The sequence below is a fragment of the Salvia hispanica genome, chromosome 3, assembly GCF_029641045.1.
Source record: "Salvia hispanica isolate PSC_SH4W2 chromosome 3, Shi_PSC_v1, whole genome shotgun sequence".
NCBI classification, from domain to species: domain Eukaryota; kingdom Viridiplantae; phylum Streptophyta; class Magnoliopsida; order Lamiales; family Lamiaceae; genus Salvia; species Salvia hispanica.
The window spans coordinates 7,300,468-7,319,361 of record NC_142694.1 but is presented as its reverse complement, the minus strand read 5'-3'; the positions used below and the strand labels follow the sequence as shown (position 1 = coordinate 7,319,361).

General features: G+C 37.4%; 3 protein-coding genes and 1 pseudogene across 5 annotated transcripts; 3 read left to right on the top strand and 1 right to left on the bottom strand.

The window, feature by feature from the left end:
• Positions 1-188: 188 nt before the first annotated feature.
• Positions 189-4,372, bottom strand: LOC125213375 (Tetratricopeptide repeat (TPR)-like superfamily protein). Of its 2 annotated transcripts, none has more exons than XM_048113886.2 (2): positions 1,448-4,372; positions 189-774 (listed from the first exon to the last, which is right to left on the bottom strand). In XM_048113886.2, the coding sequence occupies exon 1, from the start codon at positions 3,838-3,840 to the stop codon at positions 1,561-1,563; it is 2,280 nt and encodes a 759-aa protein (XP_047969843.2). In that variant the 5' UTR covers positions 3,841-4,372; the 3' UTR covers positions 189-774; positions 1,448-1,560. The 2 variants fall into 2 exon arrangements, with proteins under 2 accessions (XP_047969843.2, XP_088925346.1); XM_089069220.1 differs by having other exon boundaries at positions 189-765.
• A 2,133-nt stretch (positions 4,373-6,505) lies between these two features.
• LOC125199379 (acyl-CoA-binding domain-containing protein 1-like) lies at positions 6,506-9,427 on the top strand (annotated as a pseudogene). Its single transcript, XR_016136747.1, has 6 exons — positions 6,506-7,052; positions 7,339-7,444; positions 7,542-7,654; positions 8,362-8,453; positions 8,760-8,857; positions 9,150-9,427. The product of XR_016136747.1 is annotated as an acyl-CoA-binding domain-containing protein 1-like (transcript).
• Positions 9,428-10,203: 776 nt separating this feature from the next.
• Positions 10,204-15,194, top strand: LOC125211379 (importin subunit beta-1-like). Its single transcript, XM_048111134.2, has 3 exons — positions 10,204-10,374; positions 11,479-13,902; positions 14,001-15,194. The coding sequence occupies exons 2-3, from the start codon at positions 11,486-11,488 to the stop codon at positions 14,197-14,199; spliced, it is 2,616 nt and encodes an 871-aa protein (XP_047967091.2). The 5' UTR covers positions 10,204-10,374; positions 11,479-11,485; the 3' UTR covers positions 14,200-15,194.
• A 997-nt stretch (positions 15,195-16,191) lies between these two features.
• On the top strand, positions 16,192-17,070 carry LOC125211380 (uncharacterized). Its single transcript, XM_048111136.2, has 3 exons — positions 16,192-16,345; positions 16,514-16,563; positions 16,760-17,070. The coding sequence occupies exons 1-3, from the start codon at positions 16,288-16,290 to the stop codon at positions 16,877-16,879; spliced, it is 228 nt and encodes a 75-aa protein (XP_047967093.2). The 5' UTR covers positions 16,192-16,287; the 3' UTR covers positions 16,880-17,070.
• Positions 17,071-18,894: the final 1,824 nt, after the last annotated feature.

Below are 18,894 nucleotides of genomic sequence, written 5' to 3'. Positions count from 1 at the left end.
ATATGTAAGTTTCTTGTGTTATTCTTACTATGATATTGTTGGTGGTGTTATATCTCAATCTGTATCAATTAATAATTGGAATCACTACAAGAAGATGCTACTAATATTTTTGAAACAGAAAATAGCAGTTAAATAGTAGCCGTGATATAGTAATTTAATGGAGCAATATCTAAAGTCTGCACAATCAATAAGAAGAATCAGCAGAGAGTATATTTAAATTAATGGACTTCATAAAATTTATGCTTGAAGTAATGCCCCTTATTTACAACCTCAATGCTTATGAAGTCCCAGACTACTTTAAAAAAGACTAAGAACAACCCAAACTCGGCAGATCAAGATTGGTGTCATATAGAGTATTTCTGATGAGGTTGTCCATGCATCCTCGGTAAAGCTTTGTGGGAAAGCATTTCCTAGATATTCATCAGTCTCCCTCTAGTTATTAAGGATTACGTGCATAAGTGCATCCAAATCGAAGAAGTACCAGACGAGCACACCCAGCAGGTAATCAATCACAAAATATTGGCTGAATCCGGCCCGCATTATCCTGATCCTGATCTCTGGTTCGTAGTGCATCTGTTCAAATCTTAGGAAGCAAATAAGCACCAATCAAATTTAGCATGAACCCACAGGACTGCTTTACGGTATCATGTTGGCAGATGGATCCCACATATTTTTATAGAAGTCGCAGATGCAACAAGAGAGCCACAGCTATAAGAGTATGTCTTCCTGCTCTAGCATGGCCATCTTGAGCCTCTGGCAGATCAACTGAACTTCCTGCCATAATTGAGATATTGTGAAGGAGACGAGATGGAGCAAAATCTAATTTATCCACATTACAAGCGAACCTCAAGTAATGTAAGGAATAATGAAATTCAATGTCCTTGAATTACAATTGTTAATACATTAATGCAATACAATGGTTGGACACTGCAAACTACATTTCATCAAGGTTAGACTGAAGCAAGGATACACAATTGTCAGGAAATATAATAAAGACTACTAGTATAAATTCCGTACCATTTCTTCTGCATAATAAAGACCAATACTTTTGTAGAGCCCGAAACAAAGATGTCATTTGTATTATCCAGTCATATTTTGGTTGAACTACAGTTCTAAATATTAGTATCAGCTATACAATAATTCAATAAGCAGAAATCAATCCCCACTGCAACTTCTTCAGTGACCAATAACATAACCAAATTCTATATAATCAACATTGAACCTTTAGAAAATAATACTATAAACTTGATAAATGCAGTTATTTTCGATAGTTTTACCAAACCAACCATTATTTTATAACTGGTCTATCAAGCCTTCCTCTAAATTGATGTTATATCTAAAGCACGCACAGATGCACCAAATTTCAGCTCGTAACACAAAAATAATTTAGGAGAAGAAATGGATACAATTTCTTGAACACCAGGCTGAAGGAAGTTAAATATATCACCTGTTTCGCCATATGGGAAAGTAAGTTGCCGAGCCTTTCATGCGAGCCAGGTCTGGATCTCCATAAGAGATAGTAAGTCGTAAGAGCAGATACAGAAACAGGAGCTCATTTTCTCAAATGACCTCAATATAGGAAGAGAGATCTTCATATTCTGAAGTTAATGCCAGTCTCTTCATATTATCAGTCAGATTTCTCAATATAAAGACAATTGTGTCATTTTCTGGATGAGAGCTATGTTGCATGAAAAATTGGGTGATTGTACCATGCAATTCAATGATACTCCATGCTGGAGCTTTCCTTAGACCACGAGATTTCATTTGAACCCAAGCTTCTCCCACTCCATCCCACCTGTCCATTGAAGCAAAACTTTGAGCCAACTGCACATACTTACCAGCATCTGCATGCTCAAATTCAGAAATTTCCTCTGCAATGGCATGCCCAAGCACTTCATCATCATTATTCCGGCAAGCGTCAAGTAGTATGCCTAGGACATCAATCATGGGTTTGGAAAACATCTTCCTATAGAAGTTATATGCATCATGTACCCTGCCAGCTCGGCAGAGGAGATCAACAATGCATGCAAGGTGCTCAATCTTTGGTTCGATTTTATGGTTATGTATCATTGACTCAAAATATCTCATGCCACTATCAACCAGCCCATTATGATTGCAGGCATAGAGGACAGATAAAAAGATGACATCATTAAGTGCACACCCACTTTGCAAAAACTCCGAGAACATTTTCAAAGCAGCCTCCCCTTCACCATGACTACCATATCCTGCAATAATAGCAGTCCAGGAAACACTATCGTGCTCTGGCATTATGTCAAAACATTTTCTAGCACAATCTAGGTTGCCACATTTAGCATACATATCAACTAAGGCTGTACCTATCCGGATACATGGTCCAAGACAACTCCTGAGGACATAGTTGTGAATCAACTTCCCCTGATGATATGCCCCAATGGAAGCACATGCTTGGAGAAGAGAAACTACAGTTATAGAATCAGGTTGTTGGTTAGCTGCTCTCATCTCATAAAACATAAACAATGCTTCACTTAAATATCCGTTTTGTGCATAACCAGCGACAACTGCATTCCAGGAGACAACATTCCTCTCATCCATTTTGCTAAAAACAGTAAAACTCTGCTCTAAAAGGCCACATTTTGCATAGAAACTAACAAGAGAATTCTGTAAAGCAATATCCACAGCCATTTTCTGCCGTAAAATGTAGCAATGTATTGATTTTCCATGATGAATAGAATCCAGTAATGCACAAGCTGCAGTAACACTAGCCATGGTTGCAGAGGATGGCCTCATTCCTACAAGCAACATTTTTCGGAACACTCTTAACGCATAATCTGCAGAATCATTCTGTACAAGCCCGGATATCATGGCCGTCCAAAATATTACATCTTTATCCGCTGCTCGCTCAAAAACTTGAAATGCATCATCCACGTTCCTGCATCTGAAATAAAAATATACAAGCGATGTTCCGACATGCTTGTCTAATTCAAATCCAGACGCAATTATCTGACCATGCGCAACTCTTCCCACATCAAGACTGCCCTCTCTTGCCAAAGCAGAGACCAATGATCCAAAGGTCTTCTGATCCGGCTCTAAGTTATTTAACCTCATTTGGGAAAATAAATATAGGACTTTTGTAACATTCCCTACCACAGTAAAAGCATTAATCAAACTATTCCAAGAAACAATATCTCTTCCATCCAACGACTCAAACAACTCGCTAGCATCTTCAACTCTTCCGCACTTGGAATAAGCACTCAATAAACAATTCATCAAAGCCAAGTCACAACTATAACCATGTTTGACGATGCAGGCATGCAGAACACGGGCATGTTCGATCTCTGAAACCCCGGAGAGCAGATTCAAAATGGTGACCGGGCTAGGCGCGATACCTTCATATTGCATAGCGTTGTATAAAGTAAATGCATGTTTAATGTCGCCAGCGTGAGAATGACACCAAATAATGCTGGTCCATGGGACAATGTTTCTGTAAGGCATTCTATCAAACACCTTCTGTGCATAATTAGTGTTGTTGAATTTGGCGTAGAAATTGATGAGTGATGAGGAGATATAAGCGTCGGACGAGAAGCCATTGACGGTGCTGTGCTGGTGGAGATGGAGGCCGAGGGAGAAGAGGCCGAGCGAGGAGCATGCCTTGAGCACGGAAGGGTAAGTGAAGGCGTCTGGATTAATGTTGGGGGATTCGAGCATGGAGGAGAAGGTGGCGATGACTTCGCGGTGGAAGCCCTCGGCGGAAAGGCGGGTGATGGTGGCATTGAAGGGCTTAGCGGTGGTGGCTCCGGCAGCGGTTAGGGGTGGCGCTGATGGCGTCGGAGGGTGGAGGCACCTCAGTTTCAGCTTCTTCATCACTCCAATATTTAATCCGCCAGTTTTAACTATTTAAACTACTCCAATTGTTAGTACTTGTGTTATTTTATTTTGTAAATATAGATTCATACGTTTTGCACATCATAAAAGTTAACAAAGAATAACAACATTATGTACTCGAAAAATAATGCCTTTTGCTAGAATAGTGTAATTCACATTTTTCTAGAATAATTATTTGTGAAACTTCAAGTTTTTAATTAGATAATTGATCATCTGAAGTGAAATGTCATACTTATTAGGCATTTTAACATCTTTATATATTCTCAAAGAAGACAGCAAGACGCTGAGATTAATGGATCTCAAAATATAAGATTATTGAAAAAAATGGAAACATGGAGCTGTAAAAGAGCTATTTTTCCCATGTGAAACCAAGTTGAAAAATTACTACAACAATTATTCAAGTGCAAAAGCAAAAACATCCAACAAAACACCGGCTTTAGTTGGGCTTCACAAGATGTCCAGCCTCCAGACTTTCGAACTCCACATATATATACTGATCCACATCGATCATCTCCTATTTTCAGGCATATGTTAGTAGCAAAGATTTAAATGGATTGAGCAGCAAGCACCCAGGAATGATCTATACAAGCTAACGAAGATCAAAGTTGTTCTCATATAGAAACACTCAGAACGCATGGTTGGTCTATCGACCTCACAGAGAAGCTTTAGAAATAAACTAGATAGCACTTATACACTAAGCGGCAAATTTACTGATGTGTCATCCGTATCATTAATAAAAATTAGTATATTGGTGAAGCAAACCTTACCCTTTGAACAATCTTTTATTTGGTTTAGCAGATTTTCATGTTTCAAGCATGAGATCCACGCGTTGGAACTTCATTAATAAACTAAAACAAAAATTAATCCCCACCAGTGCAGGTACTAGGTTCAACGATTTGACATATCAACCATGTATAGTATAAGCAGGCAGTAGACACTAATACTTTAGATAGGAGTTGTTACTTCCCTGCGAACAAATGCAAGGCATTACAAGTTGCAGATTGTATCTATCATGATCTGAATTGCGACCAAGCATTTTATTAGCCAAATATAACATACTCTTAGACTTTTAATTTCTTAGATTAACGATATTTTAAGCACCCACTTATGTTTTCTCCCCTTTTATATCTTTTAATCTTATTTCCTCAAAACAGGATGAAGTAGATAGACACCTTGAAAAAGACATCTACAAATACCATTGATAAATCTAAGTATGATCTAATCTGAATGAACAACCAAAACTCCATTATAGCAACTGGAAATCATATAGTACTACAAGTATGTGCACAATCATAATCTGATAACAGATACCGTCAGTAATATATCCACTTCCTCAATCACCATATATTGCTCTAATTTCCGCAATAAATTCCAAATTTAAATGAGTAATAACAAAATGCCCAAATACATCGCAGAATTAAATGCAATCTCTTACCGATCATGTTCATCGGCGAGGCGATCAGACTGGCAGATTCTCAACGGGCGTGGGAGGATTTTTCAGATTAGCAACGGGATTATTGGGGGCGGCGAAAGAAGAAGTGGTGGAGCTGAAGGAAGGGTAGGAGGTGAGCACGAGGGGGCGATCCTTAGCCTCCTCCGCTTCGTTGTCGTCGTCAGTGTCGAAGGTGGTTAGGTTGACGCAGGAGCAGCGCTCGAGGGAGGCGAAGAACGCCGCCGCGACGCCCATGCCGAGCCATCGCGCCAGGCAATCGACTTTTTCGTAGTACGACCCGTTCTCGTCCTCATTCTCCATTGATTCTTTGAATTTTGGAATTTGGATTGATGATCGATCGGTTGAATTGTGGATGCTTTTAGAGAAATATAATTGCCAAAAATAGGAATAACCCACACACGATCACATCATTATTTATTTTCCAACTTTTAAAATGATCCATATTTCTAATTAAATCCTACATAACACTACAACTTCATTATTTATTTTATATTTTGTAATATTTGGATACGACAGTTCTATTTCATGTTAGTTTCGCGGAGTGCTGCTTGATCAGTACTACTTCTACGATATTGTCGACTTAATAGGAGTACTTTGCAAATTGAGGTATTCTCCGACTTTAATGTTCAAAACTTTTCTCTTTGTTGAACATAATTGTCGATGATTTGTTGCAATATAAGGGTCAAGATTTGAAATCCATCATTCGATATCAAAGATTCTCTATACCATCCGGTATGCGTCTTATCTCATAGTTCCGTTGATCTCATAATTAATTAATACTATATTCTAAAAAATGGAAACATATTTTAGAAGCACCTATCTAATCTTCTTTCTTTTTAAACATGTTTGGAGACAACATATTTCCACGTAACACATCACAACTGATCCTACTTTAAATGTTGATTTTAGAATCATACAATCATCGTTATTTTGACTTTTTACAGGTGTCATTTTAAAACGTGTTATTTGATTTATGGAGTACACAATATTTCAAAAGATTTATATAAATGCATAACTACATAGTTCATATAGCGCATCTGGTGTAGTGGTATCTATAGTACCCTCCCACGGTACTGACCAGGGTTCGGTTCCCTGGATGCGCATTTTTTCAATTATTTTAATATTTTTTTAAATATGCCTGATTTTTTCAAGATGAAGTTTTTGCCGCTTAATTTTCACTGGATTTTTTGCACAAAATCTCAGAAATTCCAGTTCGGCTGTCTATGGGATTACTTTTTCTCGCAAATCCTTCATTTACCAAATCCCTAAGCCGATTTGTCACGGTTTTAATTTGGATCAGTTTCTGTTCATTCGGCCGTTGATCGGGAATTGATGGCGGAGTGGCACCAATTCCTTCAATCGGTGTTGTTGGGGCTAATCTTCTCCTATTCTCCGTTGTATTCGCCTCCCGCGACGAGAATCTGAGGATCACGCGAGCTAGTTTATCGGAACCCGAAGCTGAAGAGAAAGCCGCAGATTATTCGGATGAGAATGAGCCCTTGATCCCCGGAGATGAAAGCATGGTGACTAGTGATCATAGTGATAGTGATGACGATTGGGAGGGCGTTGAGAGTACCGAATTGGATGAGATCTTCAGTGCCACGGCTGCCGATAGGGCGGCCGTGAATGTGTCCAATGAAGTCCAGCTACAGCTCTATAGCTTGTATAAGATCGCGATCGAGGGACCGTGTTCGGATCCCCAGCCTTCTGCCTTGAAAATGACTGCTCGTGCCAAATGGTAATATTCATTTGACTACATTTTTTCATTTATTATTGATATCTTGGAGATTGTATTATATGTGTGTTTTAAATTTGTAATTGTTGTTTGGAGGTTGTGGGATTAGGATTTGTTCGATTCAGAAACATGTTATTCTTTAATATGAACCTGAAATTAGAAAATTACAGTGGTATATGGCTTTCTACTTCATGCTTTTGCTGGTTTTCTCTAATTCTCTGACTTTTGGGATTGAAGATATTGTGGCTCACTCCATTGAAATATACTCCTATGTCTTTTTGTGTGCAAGGCAAGCATGGAAGAAATTGGGTGCTATGCCTCCTGAAGAAGCAATGGAGAAGTACATTGACATTGTTTCGGAGTTATATCCCACTTGGGCTTCTGGCCTTGCCAGTGTGAGACTAGATTCATTTAGCTCATTTTTATGAACTCCGAGTTCTATATTGATTCTCATCTTGACCATTGTTGTTAGCATTCATATGCTTCATATAGCAGCATAAGAAGAGAGATGAAAGTACTAGCGATACATCTATGGGAGGTGCCGGGGGACCTATGGGACCAGTTTTTAGTACATTTGCTTATGAAGAGGAATCAGGAAGTGACTTGTGGGTATTCTAACTATTTCATTTAATGTTCTATACTTCTATATCTTCCAATCATATCCTCTGTATTGTCTACATGTTTCTTGACTTATGTGTCGCAATCTTCTACTCCTACTTATTGGTTGTTGAAGAAGATTAAATGCTACTAGCTTTTTGAGATATTATTGCAAGAATTGTCTATCACTCTATCCTATGCAAGAATTGGCATCTTTACTGTGGCTGACTGGCTGTATCTTTTTTCGGAATCAAACACCTTCATGGTTCATTCAATTCCTTGACTCTAAAGATGTTATTGAAATTTGAATCACGTTTATGTTGTCATTTTTCTTGCCCGTGTTACAATTTAGTTCAAATATATCTATGCTCTGTTGAATTCAACTAATACTGCATACTTACGTGGCGATTTTGATTTATGGATCTAACTTCTTATTGTCCCGTCAAGTCTGAGTTCCAACCATACTTCCACCCTGCATATTATGCCAACAGCCCAACACTCCTCTTCGAACCTTGCGCGTATGTAACTAGAAAAATATATAATCTAATCGGAAAAATATGTAGTTCCTTTAAACTAGTACTCGTAGCAGATAAGACCCCATGGATTAGATAGAGTTTAGGTAGTTGGCGTGGAGTCTGGACATTAAACTGTTTTGCTAGTTCTTTTATTCATTACTAAGGCTTATTTAAATTTTATCTTTCTATATTCCTTGAAGGAAATTGAGTGATTTTCATGCTTTTGCACGAGAAGGAGATGAAGTAAACATGCTCAAGTGCATTGAGAGCGATGCCCCCTTAAATCTGAAAGGTTTGCAGATGTCAAAATTCTTGTATTCCCTGCTATACTTTCTCCCATTCTTGTGGGCATGTTATGATAACTAGTTCGCTGACGTCACCATCCATGAAGCTGCTGCTTGAGAAGGAAAACTTAAAATTTGATTCTTTGAACAATTAAGCTCTCAATCTGTTCTATGTTTAGGAAAAACTGTAGTTCAGCAAATTCAGTACCTACCTTGTCAGATTAAAATGTGTCTTGCATTTCTAGCATGCAAATCCTTTTGATCCACGCCAGTTAATTTGTTTGTTTGGATACATAATTCCCAGTTTTTTGCAGACAGTGAGGGCCGCACTCCTTTGCACTGGGCTGTAGATCGGGGCCATTTGAACATTACTGCATTGCTTTTGAACAAGAACGCTGATGTAAATGCTAAGGTAGCTGCAAATTTTATACTTGTTGAACATGTTATCATTTGCTTGGCTACAAAAGGATAACATGCCCAGTATACAACCTCATATTTTCTATTTCATGTGGTAGAATGTTTTGAAGAACTTATAAGGTGAGTTATACATCTCGGGCTCTGAGCAGGCTGTTATTAGATGTTCAGCTGCCTCTGAAAAAGTAAAGATGCTCTGAGAATATGGTTTTTTTACCATTCAATTGTTGGAAAAAAAGCTTAATTCCTGCTTTTTGCCAAATGCTTAAGAACTGTGTGTTTAATTGTAGGATGGTGAAGGTCAAACCCCTTTGCATTATGCTGCTGTGTGTGAGCGAACTGCCATCGCAGAGTTACTTGTGAAACATGGTGCTGACGTAGAATTGCGAGACGATGAAGGAAATGCTCCTAGGGATCTTTGTGGGTCTAGGTGGTCAGGGTTGGAGCTTGTGACTAAAGCGGCTGGTTAATTCTCTCAATTCAAGGGTTCCAACAATGTACATTCTTCTGGCGTAAACTTCTCAAAGATTAGGCAATTTTTAAGCCTAGAGAGATTGGCGTTGCTGTCTGAACTTTTGTATTTGTTCTTTGCTTACTTGGGTAAATGAGAGTTTGGCGGGCTAGTCTTATAAGTTATGGATTGATCAGAAGTCAACCAAAAATTGTGATTTAAATGAAAATTTACCCATCAATAATCACCTAATGTTAAAACTACCTACTACAATTAATAAGAATAACTCTTCTATAGTCATAAACTTTTTTAAACAATGGAAATGGATAAAATGTAGAATTTAGAAGGACAACCTCTTACAATAAAGAGAAAAAAAAAAGGATGTATTCCTCCGTTCCATGTTACTCACACTTTTTATTTTAAGTTGTAAATTTAAAATTGATTTTTTAATATAGTTAATTACTAGTATTTTAAATGTAATGAAAGATAATTTAGAAAAATATTTAATTAATTTTAATTTATTAACTAAATACTATATTTTCTGACTTAAAATAGAAATAGTGTAACTAGGTTGAGACGAGCTAAAATCGAAATTAAACAACTAGAAACATTTTCTCACTTTTAACATTTATTAATTGATATAGATTACATCAATACATATTATCAACGTATTTGTATAAAATATGTCATACTTTAACTACTACTCTTAGTAAAATATTAAACTCGATTTTTTTAAAAAGGAAGAGAATGAAAATTTGAATGAAATCTTCAAAGAGTGGGACCGACGCGATACAGCGTATAAATGCTGTAGAAATTACCCGGTCGTTTCCGCATACAATAATTGCTCAACAAAAAAGGAAATTATTATTATTATTGTAACTCATTACATCTTATATTTCAAGTGTTCATCTTTAAGGATTTTCTCTATCTGAAAACACACAACTCCCCACTTTCTCTCTCTCTAAAACTCCTGTTTAGGGTTTTCAGGGGCGCCGCTTTTGAATTAATACGATCCGAGACTGAACTCTTCACTGGCTCTCTCCTCCCTCCTCATTTCTCCCCAGGTGATTTCATGTTATTGCATTGATTTTCGAGTTTAATTTTCATTTGTCCTTTGCTATCAGACTATAACATAACATGTGTGTGTTGAGTAATCGAAGATTTAATTTTTATTGGGAAACGGAAATGGCAGTTTGGATAGCGCTTTGCGCAATTGGATGATTACTGGATCTTCCTGTTGGGACGATCTGATTGCGTAGTTGAAAACCTTAGGTTGGGAATAGCCACGATCTCTTCTTATATTGCTAGCTAATATGTAAATAAAAAGAATTATTGAGTAGTAGTATATTTTAATGGATCGCGCTCTCAAGCTTTTTTTTTTCCTGTGTGTTATTGCAGTTTAGCTGTTGTTACTCTTGTTGTTTGGATGAGTTTGTCGTTATCAAGTGGATTTTTTTAGGTTATATCTGTGCTTTAATCTGATTTATGGAACCTCCGTTACTTGGTTGGTTTTGGTGGCAATACTGTAATGATAGCTCTTGTGCATTGTGGGATTGACTGTTCACGTTTTTTTATTTTTGTTCGTTTAAGGGCGATTTCGTTGGATCTGTTTCATTCTGTTGTTATCTTCCCCAGCTCAAACGGCTACCTAAAAACAGCAGTGAACTATTATGAGAGAGCTATTACATCTGTGTGACTGGGCCATTCTATTATGCTTTTTATATGCAAGGATGTTTCTCACTTGGCCATTTTATTTGTCATAAAGTTAGTGCTCATATAATATCTATTACTGGGTGGATTATGGCGGTAATGCTGTTTCTTGTGCACTTTGGGGAAAACTGTAGTGAACAGTTTGTTAATTTGACATATAAGTTCAATTTGTTGGATTGAGTGATTTTTTTTTTTGATATGTTTCAGTCTGGTGTGATATAACTCAGCCAAAACATCTACATTAAAATTGACTTAGTGAACTACCATGAGAGAATTATTTTAAGCTAAATATGTTAATTGCTTGACCATTTATTTTCATGGATGTCTTATACTATACTCACTAGTATTTCCTATTGGAATATACAGTTTTAGTCCTCTGAATGTTTTGAACTGTCAATATATACTGCAACCTATCATTTCATCATATAGTTTGAACTAATATGCTGTGGTATCCACAGAGAGGATATGGCTATGGAAGTCACTCAGATCCTTCTAAGTGCACAGTCAGTTGATTCAACAGTAAGGAAACATGCTGAAGAGAGTCTGAAACAATTTCAAGAGCAAAACCTTCCGGCTTTTCTTTTATCCCTTTCTGTAGAGCTTGCTAGTGAGGAGAAGCCTGTCGACAGCCGTAAACTTGCTGGTTTGGTTTTAAAAAATGCTATGGATGCGAAGGAGCAGCATAGGAAGTATGAGCTTGTGCAAAGGTGGTTGTCATTAGATGTTTCTGTGAAGAGCCAGATAAAGGCATGCTTATTGCAGACCCTGTCATCTACCGCTATTGATGCTAGGTCAACTGCATCACAAGTGATTGCGAAGGTTGCAGGCATTGAGCTACCACAGAAGCAGTGGCCTGAGCTTGTTGGATCTCTCCTGTCAAATGTTCATCAAGTTCCACCTCATGTAAAGCAAGCTACCATTGAAACACTTGGATACTTGTGTGAAGAAGTAGCTCCGGAGGTAATTGATCAAGATCAAGTGAATAAGATACTCACAGCTGTTGTTCAAGGTATGAATGCCAATGAAGCTAATATTGAGGTCCGGCTTGCATCCACAAGAGCTTTGTACAATGCTCTTGGATTTGCCCAGGCTAACTTTTCGAACGATATGGAGCGGGATTACATAATGAGAGTCGTTTGCGAGGCCACACTTTCTCCAGAAGTGAAAATTCGGCAGGCAGCATATGAGTGTTTGGTCTCAATTGGATCCACATATTATGAGAAACTAGCTCCATACATACAAGACATCTTTAACATCACATCCAAGGCTGTCCGGGATGATGAGGAACCAGTTGCTCTCCAGGCAATTGAATTTTGGAGCTCGATTTGTGATGAGGAAATTGATATTCTGGACGAATTTGGAGGTGATTTTACAGCAGATTCAGATGTTCCCTGCTACTATTTCATCAAGCAGGCACTCCCTGCTCTTGTGCCCTTGCTGCTGGAGACACTTCTTAAGCAAGAAGAGGATCAGGATCAAGATGAAGGTGCCTGGAATCTTGCAATGGCTGGTGGTACTTGCCTTGGCTTAGTTGCTCGGACAGTGGGGGATGACATAGTACCACTTGTCATGCCATTTATTGAAGAAAATATTACAAAAGGTGATTGGAGGCAAAGAGAAGCGGCTACTTATGCATTTGGCTCGATATTGGAGGGCCCTTCACCAGACAAATTAGTCCCTATTGTCAATGTTGCCCTCGGTTTTATGCTCACTGCCTTGACCAAAGACCCTAATAGTCATGTGAAGGACACAACTGCTTGGACTCTTGGGAGGATATTTGAGTTTCTTCATGGCTCCTCCGTGGAGACTCCCATTATTACCCCAGCCAACTGTCAACAGATAATCACAGTTCTCCTGCAGAGCATGAAAGATGCTCCAAATGTTGCTGAGAAAGCTTGTGGTGCTCTTTATTTTCTGGCCCAAGGTTATGAGGATGTTGGTCCAGCATCACCATTAACACCTTTTTTCCAAGAAATTGTACAATCTCTTCTTTATGTAACTCATAGAGAAGATGCAGGCGAGTCTCGACTTAGGACAGCTGCCTATGAAACACTAAATGAAGTAGTGAGGAGCTCCACTGAGGAAACAGCTCGTTTGGTGGTGGAACTTGTTCAAGTCATTATGACGGAGCTTCACAAAACACTTGAGGCTCAAAAACTTTCATCAGATGAGAGGGAGAAACAGACTGAATTGCAAGGCCTTCTTTGTGGGTGCCTGCAAGTCATCATACAAAAACTAGGGGCATCAGATCCTACTAAGTATGCCTTACTTCAATATGCAGATCAGATAATGAATCTTCTTTTGCGAGTCTTTGCTTGTAGAAATGCCACTGTCCATGAGGAAGCAATGCTTTCCATTGGTGCACTTGCCTATGCAACAGGGCCAAATTTTGCAAAGTATATGCCAGATTTTTACAAGTATTTGGAGATGGGTCTTCAGAATTTTGAGGAATACCAGGTCTGTGCTGTCACTGTTGGTGTTGTGGGGGATATCTGCAGGGCATTGGACGATAAGGTGCTGGCTTTCTGTGATGGTATAATGACGCAGCTACTGAAGGACTTGTCGAGCAATCAGTTGCACCGGTCTGTGAAGCCTCCAATATTTTCATGCTTTGGAGATATAGCCCTAGCAATAGGCGAGAACTTTGAGAAGTATTTGATGTATGCCATGCCCATGCTACAGAGTGCTGCAGAGTTGTCTGCCCATACATCTGGTGCGGATGATGAAATGATTGAATACACTAACTCTCTTAGAAATGGAATTTTGGAGGCATATTCGGGGATATTTCAGGGCTTCAAGAACTCACCAAAAACCCAACTTCTGATACCATATGCACCTCACATCTTGCATTTCCTGGATAGCATTTACATAGAGAAGGATATGTAAGTTTTCATTTATCTACTTTTGCTCCTTTTTCTTTTTTATTTTTATTTTCTCTCTTTTAATAATATTTAATGACTGTGTTATCGTTTTTACTCAGGGATGACATTGTGATGAAAACTGCTATCGGTGTCCTGGGAGATCTTGCAGACACTCTGGGAAGTAATGCTGGTTCTATGATTCAAGAATCTCTGTCGAGTAAAGACTTCCTAAATGAATGCTTGTCCTCAGACGACCATTTGATTAAGGAATCTGCTGAGTGGGCCAGGTTGGCTATTAGCCGCGCCATATCTGTTTGAGGCGGTTTCACTTGGTGCATATTACTTTACCTGCATGCATATGGTCGTGTCTAGTCAGGGTTGAGGTTGGGATAGTCATATCATTTTGGGTCATACCATTTTCTGACTACAGAAGCATTGTCACTAACTCATGCATAAGCATCATGCAGTCCAGTCGGGTCAGGTCAAGTTCCTTTCTTTTACCTTGGATTGGTGTTGGGGTGGGGTAGTTGGTGATGGTGGCTTCTGTGATTCCTTCTGGGGAAGTTGTAAGTTGAAATACCAATTTTGTGCTGGGTTTGGATGCTTGCTTGTTAGTGGGCTGAACAGGTTAACTATGCTGCATGCTCGTCGGCATGAACTACTTTTCTTGGGCTGCCAGAAACAGCTCCCGTACTGCTCTGGTCGCCACATGCTCGTCGAATGGTCTCAAATGAAGCATCAGCTTGCAGCTTTTGTTTCTGTATTTGCATGAAGTCAAGCTGTCTGTCATACCCACTTTTTTCTTTTCATTTTTTCCTTTTTTTTCCCCCAAAACCATACATTTTTCATGCATAAACATTCCAAACTCATTAGTCTGTTGCATACAAAACCATTCATTTCATTCATCTAGAATATTGCATGTAGTTTTGTCAAACCACTCCAGATTTAGGTCACATTTCATTTGCATACATTTTTCGTTAGTCTGTAGGCATTTCACTGGTGGTTTATTTAGTGTCGAATTTCCTTCCATTTACGAGGAGAAGAACCTGCAATTTTCTGCCGTCTCGTATAGATTTTTCTTCAGTCTTTCCTTTGAATATGTAAAATCTATATATTTTGTTGAGATTGTGACGTTGCAAGAGTGGGAAATGTCATGAAGTTTGGTGATGACATTGAACAGATTTGAGAATAGGATTGAAGAATTGCTTTGCAATTATTTTGTTTTTTCTTCCAGAGGCAAAAGGCAATGTATTTGTGGCCCTGTGGTATTCATCTTTTATACTGTCGTAATATACATAACATATGTTTGCTTTTGTTTTATGTCTTCTTTACCGCTTTTAAGTGGTACTTGCTTGTAAATTTCATGTGGATATGAATCATATGACCTTAATTTGTTAGTTAATGATTTCTTGAGCATTCATTACCTAATAGAGTTTTTCACCAAGCTCGAGTAGATATTTTTTTGAAATTGTTACTATTATAATACATGGAGGTAATTTTAATATTTTCTTACCAATGAATAAGTGGTGCCGACACTAGTTTTTCCAAAACATATGGGCTCAGAAAAGGGTAGGTATCGAAAATAAAAATAAAACCCTTATATAAAGCACTGGAATCGATTTTTGTAGGTTAGGCGACTGTCCATTTACATCTCTAGCAAAAAGTTATGCTCCTAGTTGAATGATGACAAAAGATCATATAGTAAAAGTATCACTTTTAATTCTGGATTTAGGAAACGAAAATCTTGGAATAGGAACAGTGAATAACGTTATTGTCGATGTCGGAAGGTAAAATTGGTGAAGCATCTGTTGCTGGCAAAGAACGGCGAACGAAAAATGAAAATTAACTCTAATATTAAGTGTTATTTGGTTGAAAAGCATCAAATTTCAGTAATTTAAAACGAAAGCGAACTCTAACAAAGAAAGGAGCTCCACCTTAACAAGCGTATATAGTACCATACCAAATCTCACATCATCATAAGTTTCCTTATTTTCATGAGTAATATAGGAGTATATTTTTTCAATTAGTTTGTAATCTTTGTAATTGTTCCAAAAAGATGTTTACTTGGAAGTGATAAAAAGTCACTAGATTGAAATTTCCAAGTGATTAATTTGAGCCATGACATGCAAGATCACACACAAAATTGCATACATTGCATATACATGTATGCAATGAATTCATGATGTAAACATGCATATTGTGAAGTTGACTTAACATTTTGGTAATGCATTTCATCATGATTGTATAAGCCATTGGGGGGTGGTGGGCATTACCAAATATCACACACATTTCATGGCCACTTTTGCTTATAAAAAGGCTGCCTTCCCTCATAAATCTTGCAAAAACCCATAGCTATTTTCTTTTAAGCTCAAAAATTTCAAGCACTCATCCATTTATTGAGTAGTGATGAATGCTAGGACAAAGAGTTTAGCAATGTTGCTGCTCCTTATGTTTCTCTCTGCAGGTATCCAAACCTAAATTACTATACATTTTATGCATTGGCACATTAAATTGGTGAATTGTTTTTATGTATTTTATATCGTAAGAACCTTATCCTTCAACTAATAATTAGTAGTGTCTGGAATATTAGTGTGGAATTATATCATTATAGTATATCATTTTCTCTATGCAGGTGCAGCTAAGGGCTCAAACTACATCAAGACAAACCATCTTCTTCACAAGGTAGTTATATACTCCATTTGTCTCTAATTTATTATGTCTCAGTACGCTTAACATAAAAAACAATATTGTATAAAATCATGTGATGTCCAAAAAAGAGGTCATATTTGTTGGAATTGAGGAAGTATGTATGTATGGGCAGTCTCCAAACCCCCTTCCCAATGTAATTCTAACGTTTAATGGTGTTTTTATTTGTAAGGGAGAAATGGGAGCAAATTCAAGAAAGCTTCTTGGATTGGACATAGTATTAGATTATGATGATGCTGGCCCTAATGTGAAGCATGATCCAAGAGGGAAGAGAGGTGGCAAAGGTCCCTAAATATTTCTACTACTACATATTATTACAGATAATGCTAAGACATTATAGTTATGATCCGACCAATAACCACTAGACACTAAACAAAAGCCATGGCGCCTTCAACTTCTTGTCATAATCTGTATGTTTTGTTGTAATGTGTTTTCCATATCAATGTTTGTGTCTTTAATGTTATAACTATATTATTTATAGCATCGCCTCTTGTTTGTCATTATTTGTTACAAGGGTATAAAAAAGATAAACATAATACTTGTACACTGACCCTAAATTTTCAAATCGAATCGGGTCCGTATTATTTATGTTGATTTTATTATTAATGTATTATTTTATGGCGATGAAAAAGAAACGACACAAAGATTTATGATAAATTCATATAGTATGATTTACAATTTAATTGAAGGATGATTATACAAATATTCAATGAAAATGTTAAATCTTTTTTAAATATGTACGTATTCAACTTGAAAAGGTTAACTTTTATATTAATTAATTTTAAATTAATCCACATTCATGAACCAATTTTCAAATGTAAAATACCTAAAAGGAAGCATATGTACTTTTATTACTGCTCTTTTTTTACTAATGCTAGTATACAATCTTTGACTACTTCAATTTCATTGACTTATAGATATACTAACACTCTTATCAGACAAAACTAACTCACTTGAGTTGGATAAACCAATCAATGGTGTTAACAAATAATTAATACTTATATAAAGAAAATTAATGTCGTTTTGGTCTGTGTTTGCCATTTCTGATTTGTTTGATCCACTTGTATTTGTCGAGAAATTAATAATTAATTAATATATTTGGATGGACTTTGTGTTCGTAAATCAATTAGTTTGGTCAAAAGCACAAGCACGATTATTTATTTAGAGCATTGATCTTCACAATTGTCAAAGTCTTTGCATCGTGCAGCTATATGCCTTAATTAGGCATAGTTCTACCAGAACTCAATTTTCTATACATAAAACATTACAACCTCTAAGTGCAGATATGAGTAGTCGCTGAAAAATGATGCGATCATTGAACTCAATTGTGAGCACTAGCATATGTGACTCTCACCTCTAATCCAAACATGACCTAAATTTTACTCGTATTTCATATGATAACTAAATTTTGAAATCCCAGAAAATAATTAGTGTTTCATCAAATTATTGTAACACATATTTGAATTTAGTACTCATGAATGACATTGGCTCCAACATCATTAACTTATAACAAGAAGAGTTCATATTAAGGAATCAATTTAAGTGGATTTCAATTTCTTCGCAAATGTATTCCACTGAAAAAAATAATTGCAGAGGGCAATCATAAATTCAAGGATTGAGATGGAGGATTTTGGAAGGCATATGTATGACCCATCTTTTTCTCAAACTTTCTGCTTGTCCCTTTCCTTTGTGTACGACTTTGTCACTAAAGTTTACAAGCTTTTTTAGTGTTCAATTATTTCAGTGATCTCATACCAATATAGCAACTTTAGAGGAGGATACATTATGCACGTAATCGGTACTATTTAATTTTATGCGGTATACATGTTCTCAATCATACGTTACATCAATCTAATTTATCCGGTGGTGTTAAGGGCACGCCTGCCTGGGGCACAGGGCGTACTAATCGCCCCAAGGTGGCTCGGCGAGCAGGTCATTCCACTCTCTGTTTAATTGTCTTTGGATATTCTCAAAAGAAATTAACACTTATCTAACCCTAAATGTTAGACTCTGAACATGGACTAGTGCACCCGGATGCCCCTGGTTTTTGCCTAATCGCCTTGATGCAACCCGCTCTCCTGACAACACTGAATCTATCACATGAAGTAAATGCTCCTAAATCATACATACCACCATCAAATTGGTGTGAGATAGTAGAATGAATATAAGTGTACTTTAAATGTACTAGGGATTCTTGAAGGGTCAAATGACCCTTGTAGCTCCCAACAGGAAATTTTCAGACCACTGAATAATAGAAAAAGACAATATCCCTGAGGTAGGCATGTGTATGTATTATATGTATTAGGT

Excerpts from the sequence above, each read along its gene's own strand:
- LOC125213375 (XM_048113886.2), bottom strand. The coding sequence starts at position 3,840 with ATGAAGAAGCTGAAACTGAGGTGCCTCCACCCTCCGACGCCATCAGCG.
- LOC125211379 (XM_048111134.2), top strand. The coding sequence starts at position 11,486 with ATGGCTATGGAAGTCACTCAGATCCTTCTAAGTGCACAGTCAGTTGAT. Across the intron at positions 13,903-14,000 it reads ATTTACATAGAGAAGGATAT|GGATGACATTGTGATGAAAA; the intron begins GTAAGTTTTCAT and ends GTTTTTACTCAG.
- LOC125211380 (XM_048111136.2), top strand. The coding sequence starts at position 16,288 with ATGAATGCTAGGACAAAGAGTTTAGCAATGTTGCTGCTCCTTATGTTT. Across the intron at positions 16,346-16,513 it reads CCTTATGTTTCTCTCTGCAG|GTGCAGCTAAGGGCTCAAAC; the intron begins GTATCCAAACCT and ends TTCTCTATGCAG. Across the intron at positions 16,564-16,759 it reads CAAACCATCTTCTTCACAAG|GGAGAAATGGGAGCAAATTC; the intron begins GTAGTTATATAC and ends TTTATTTGTAAG.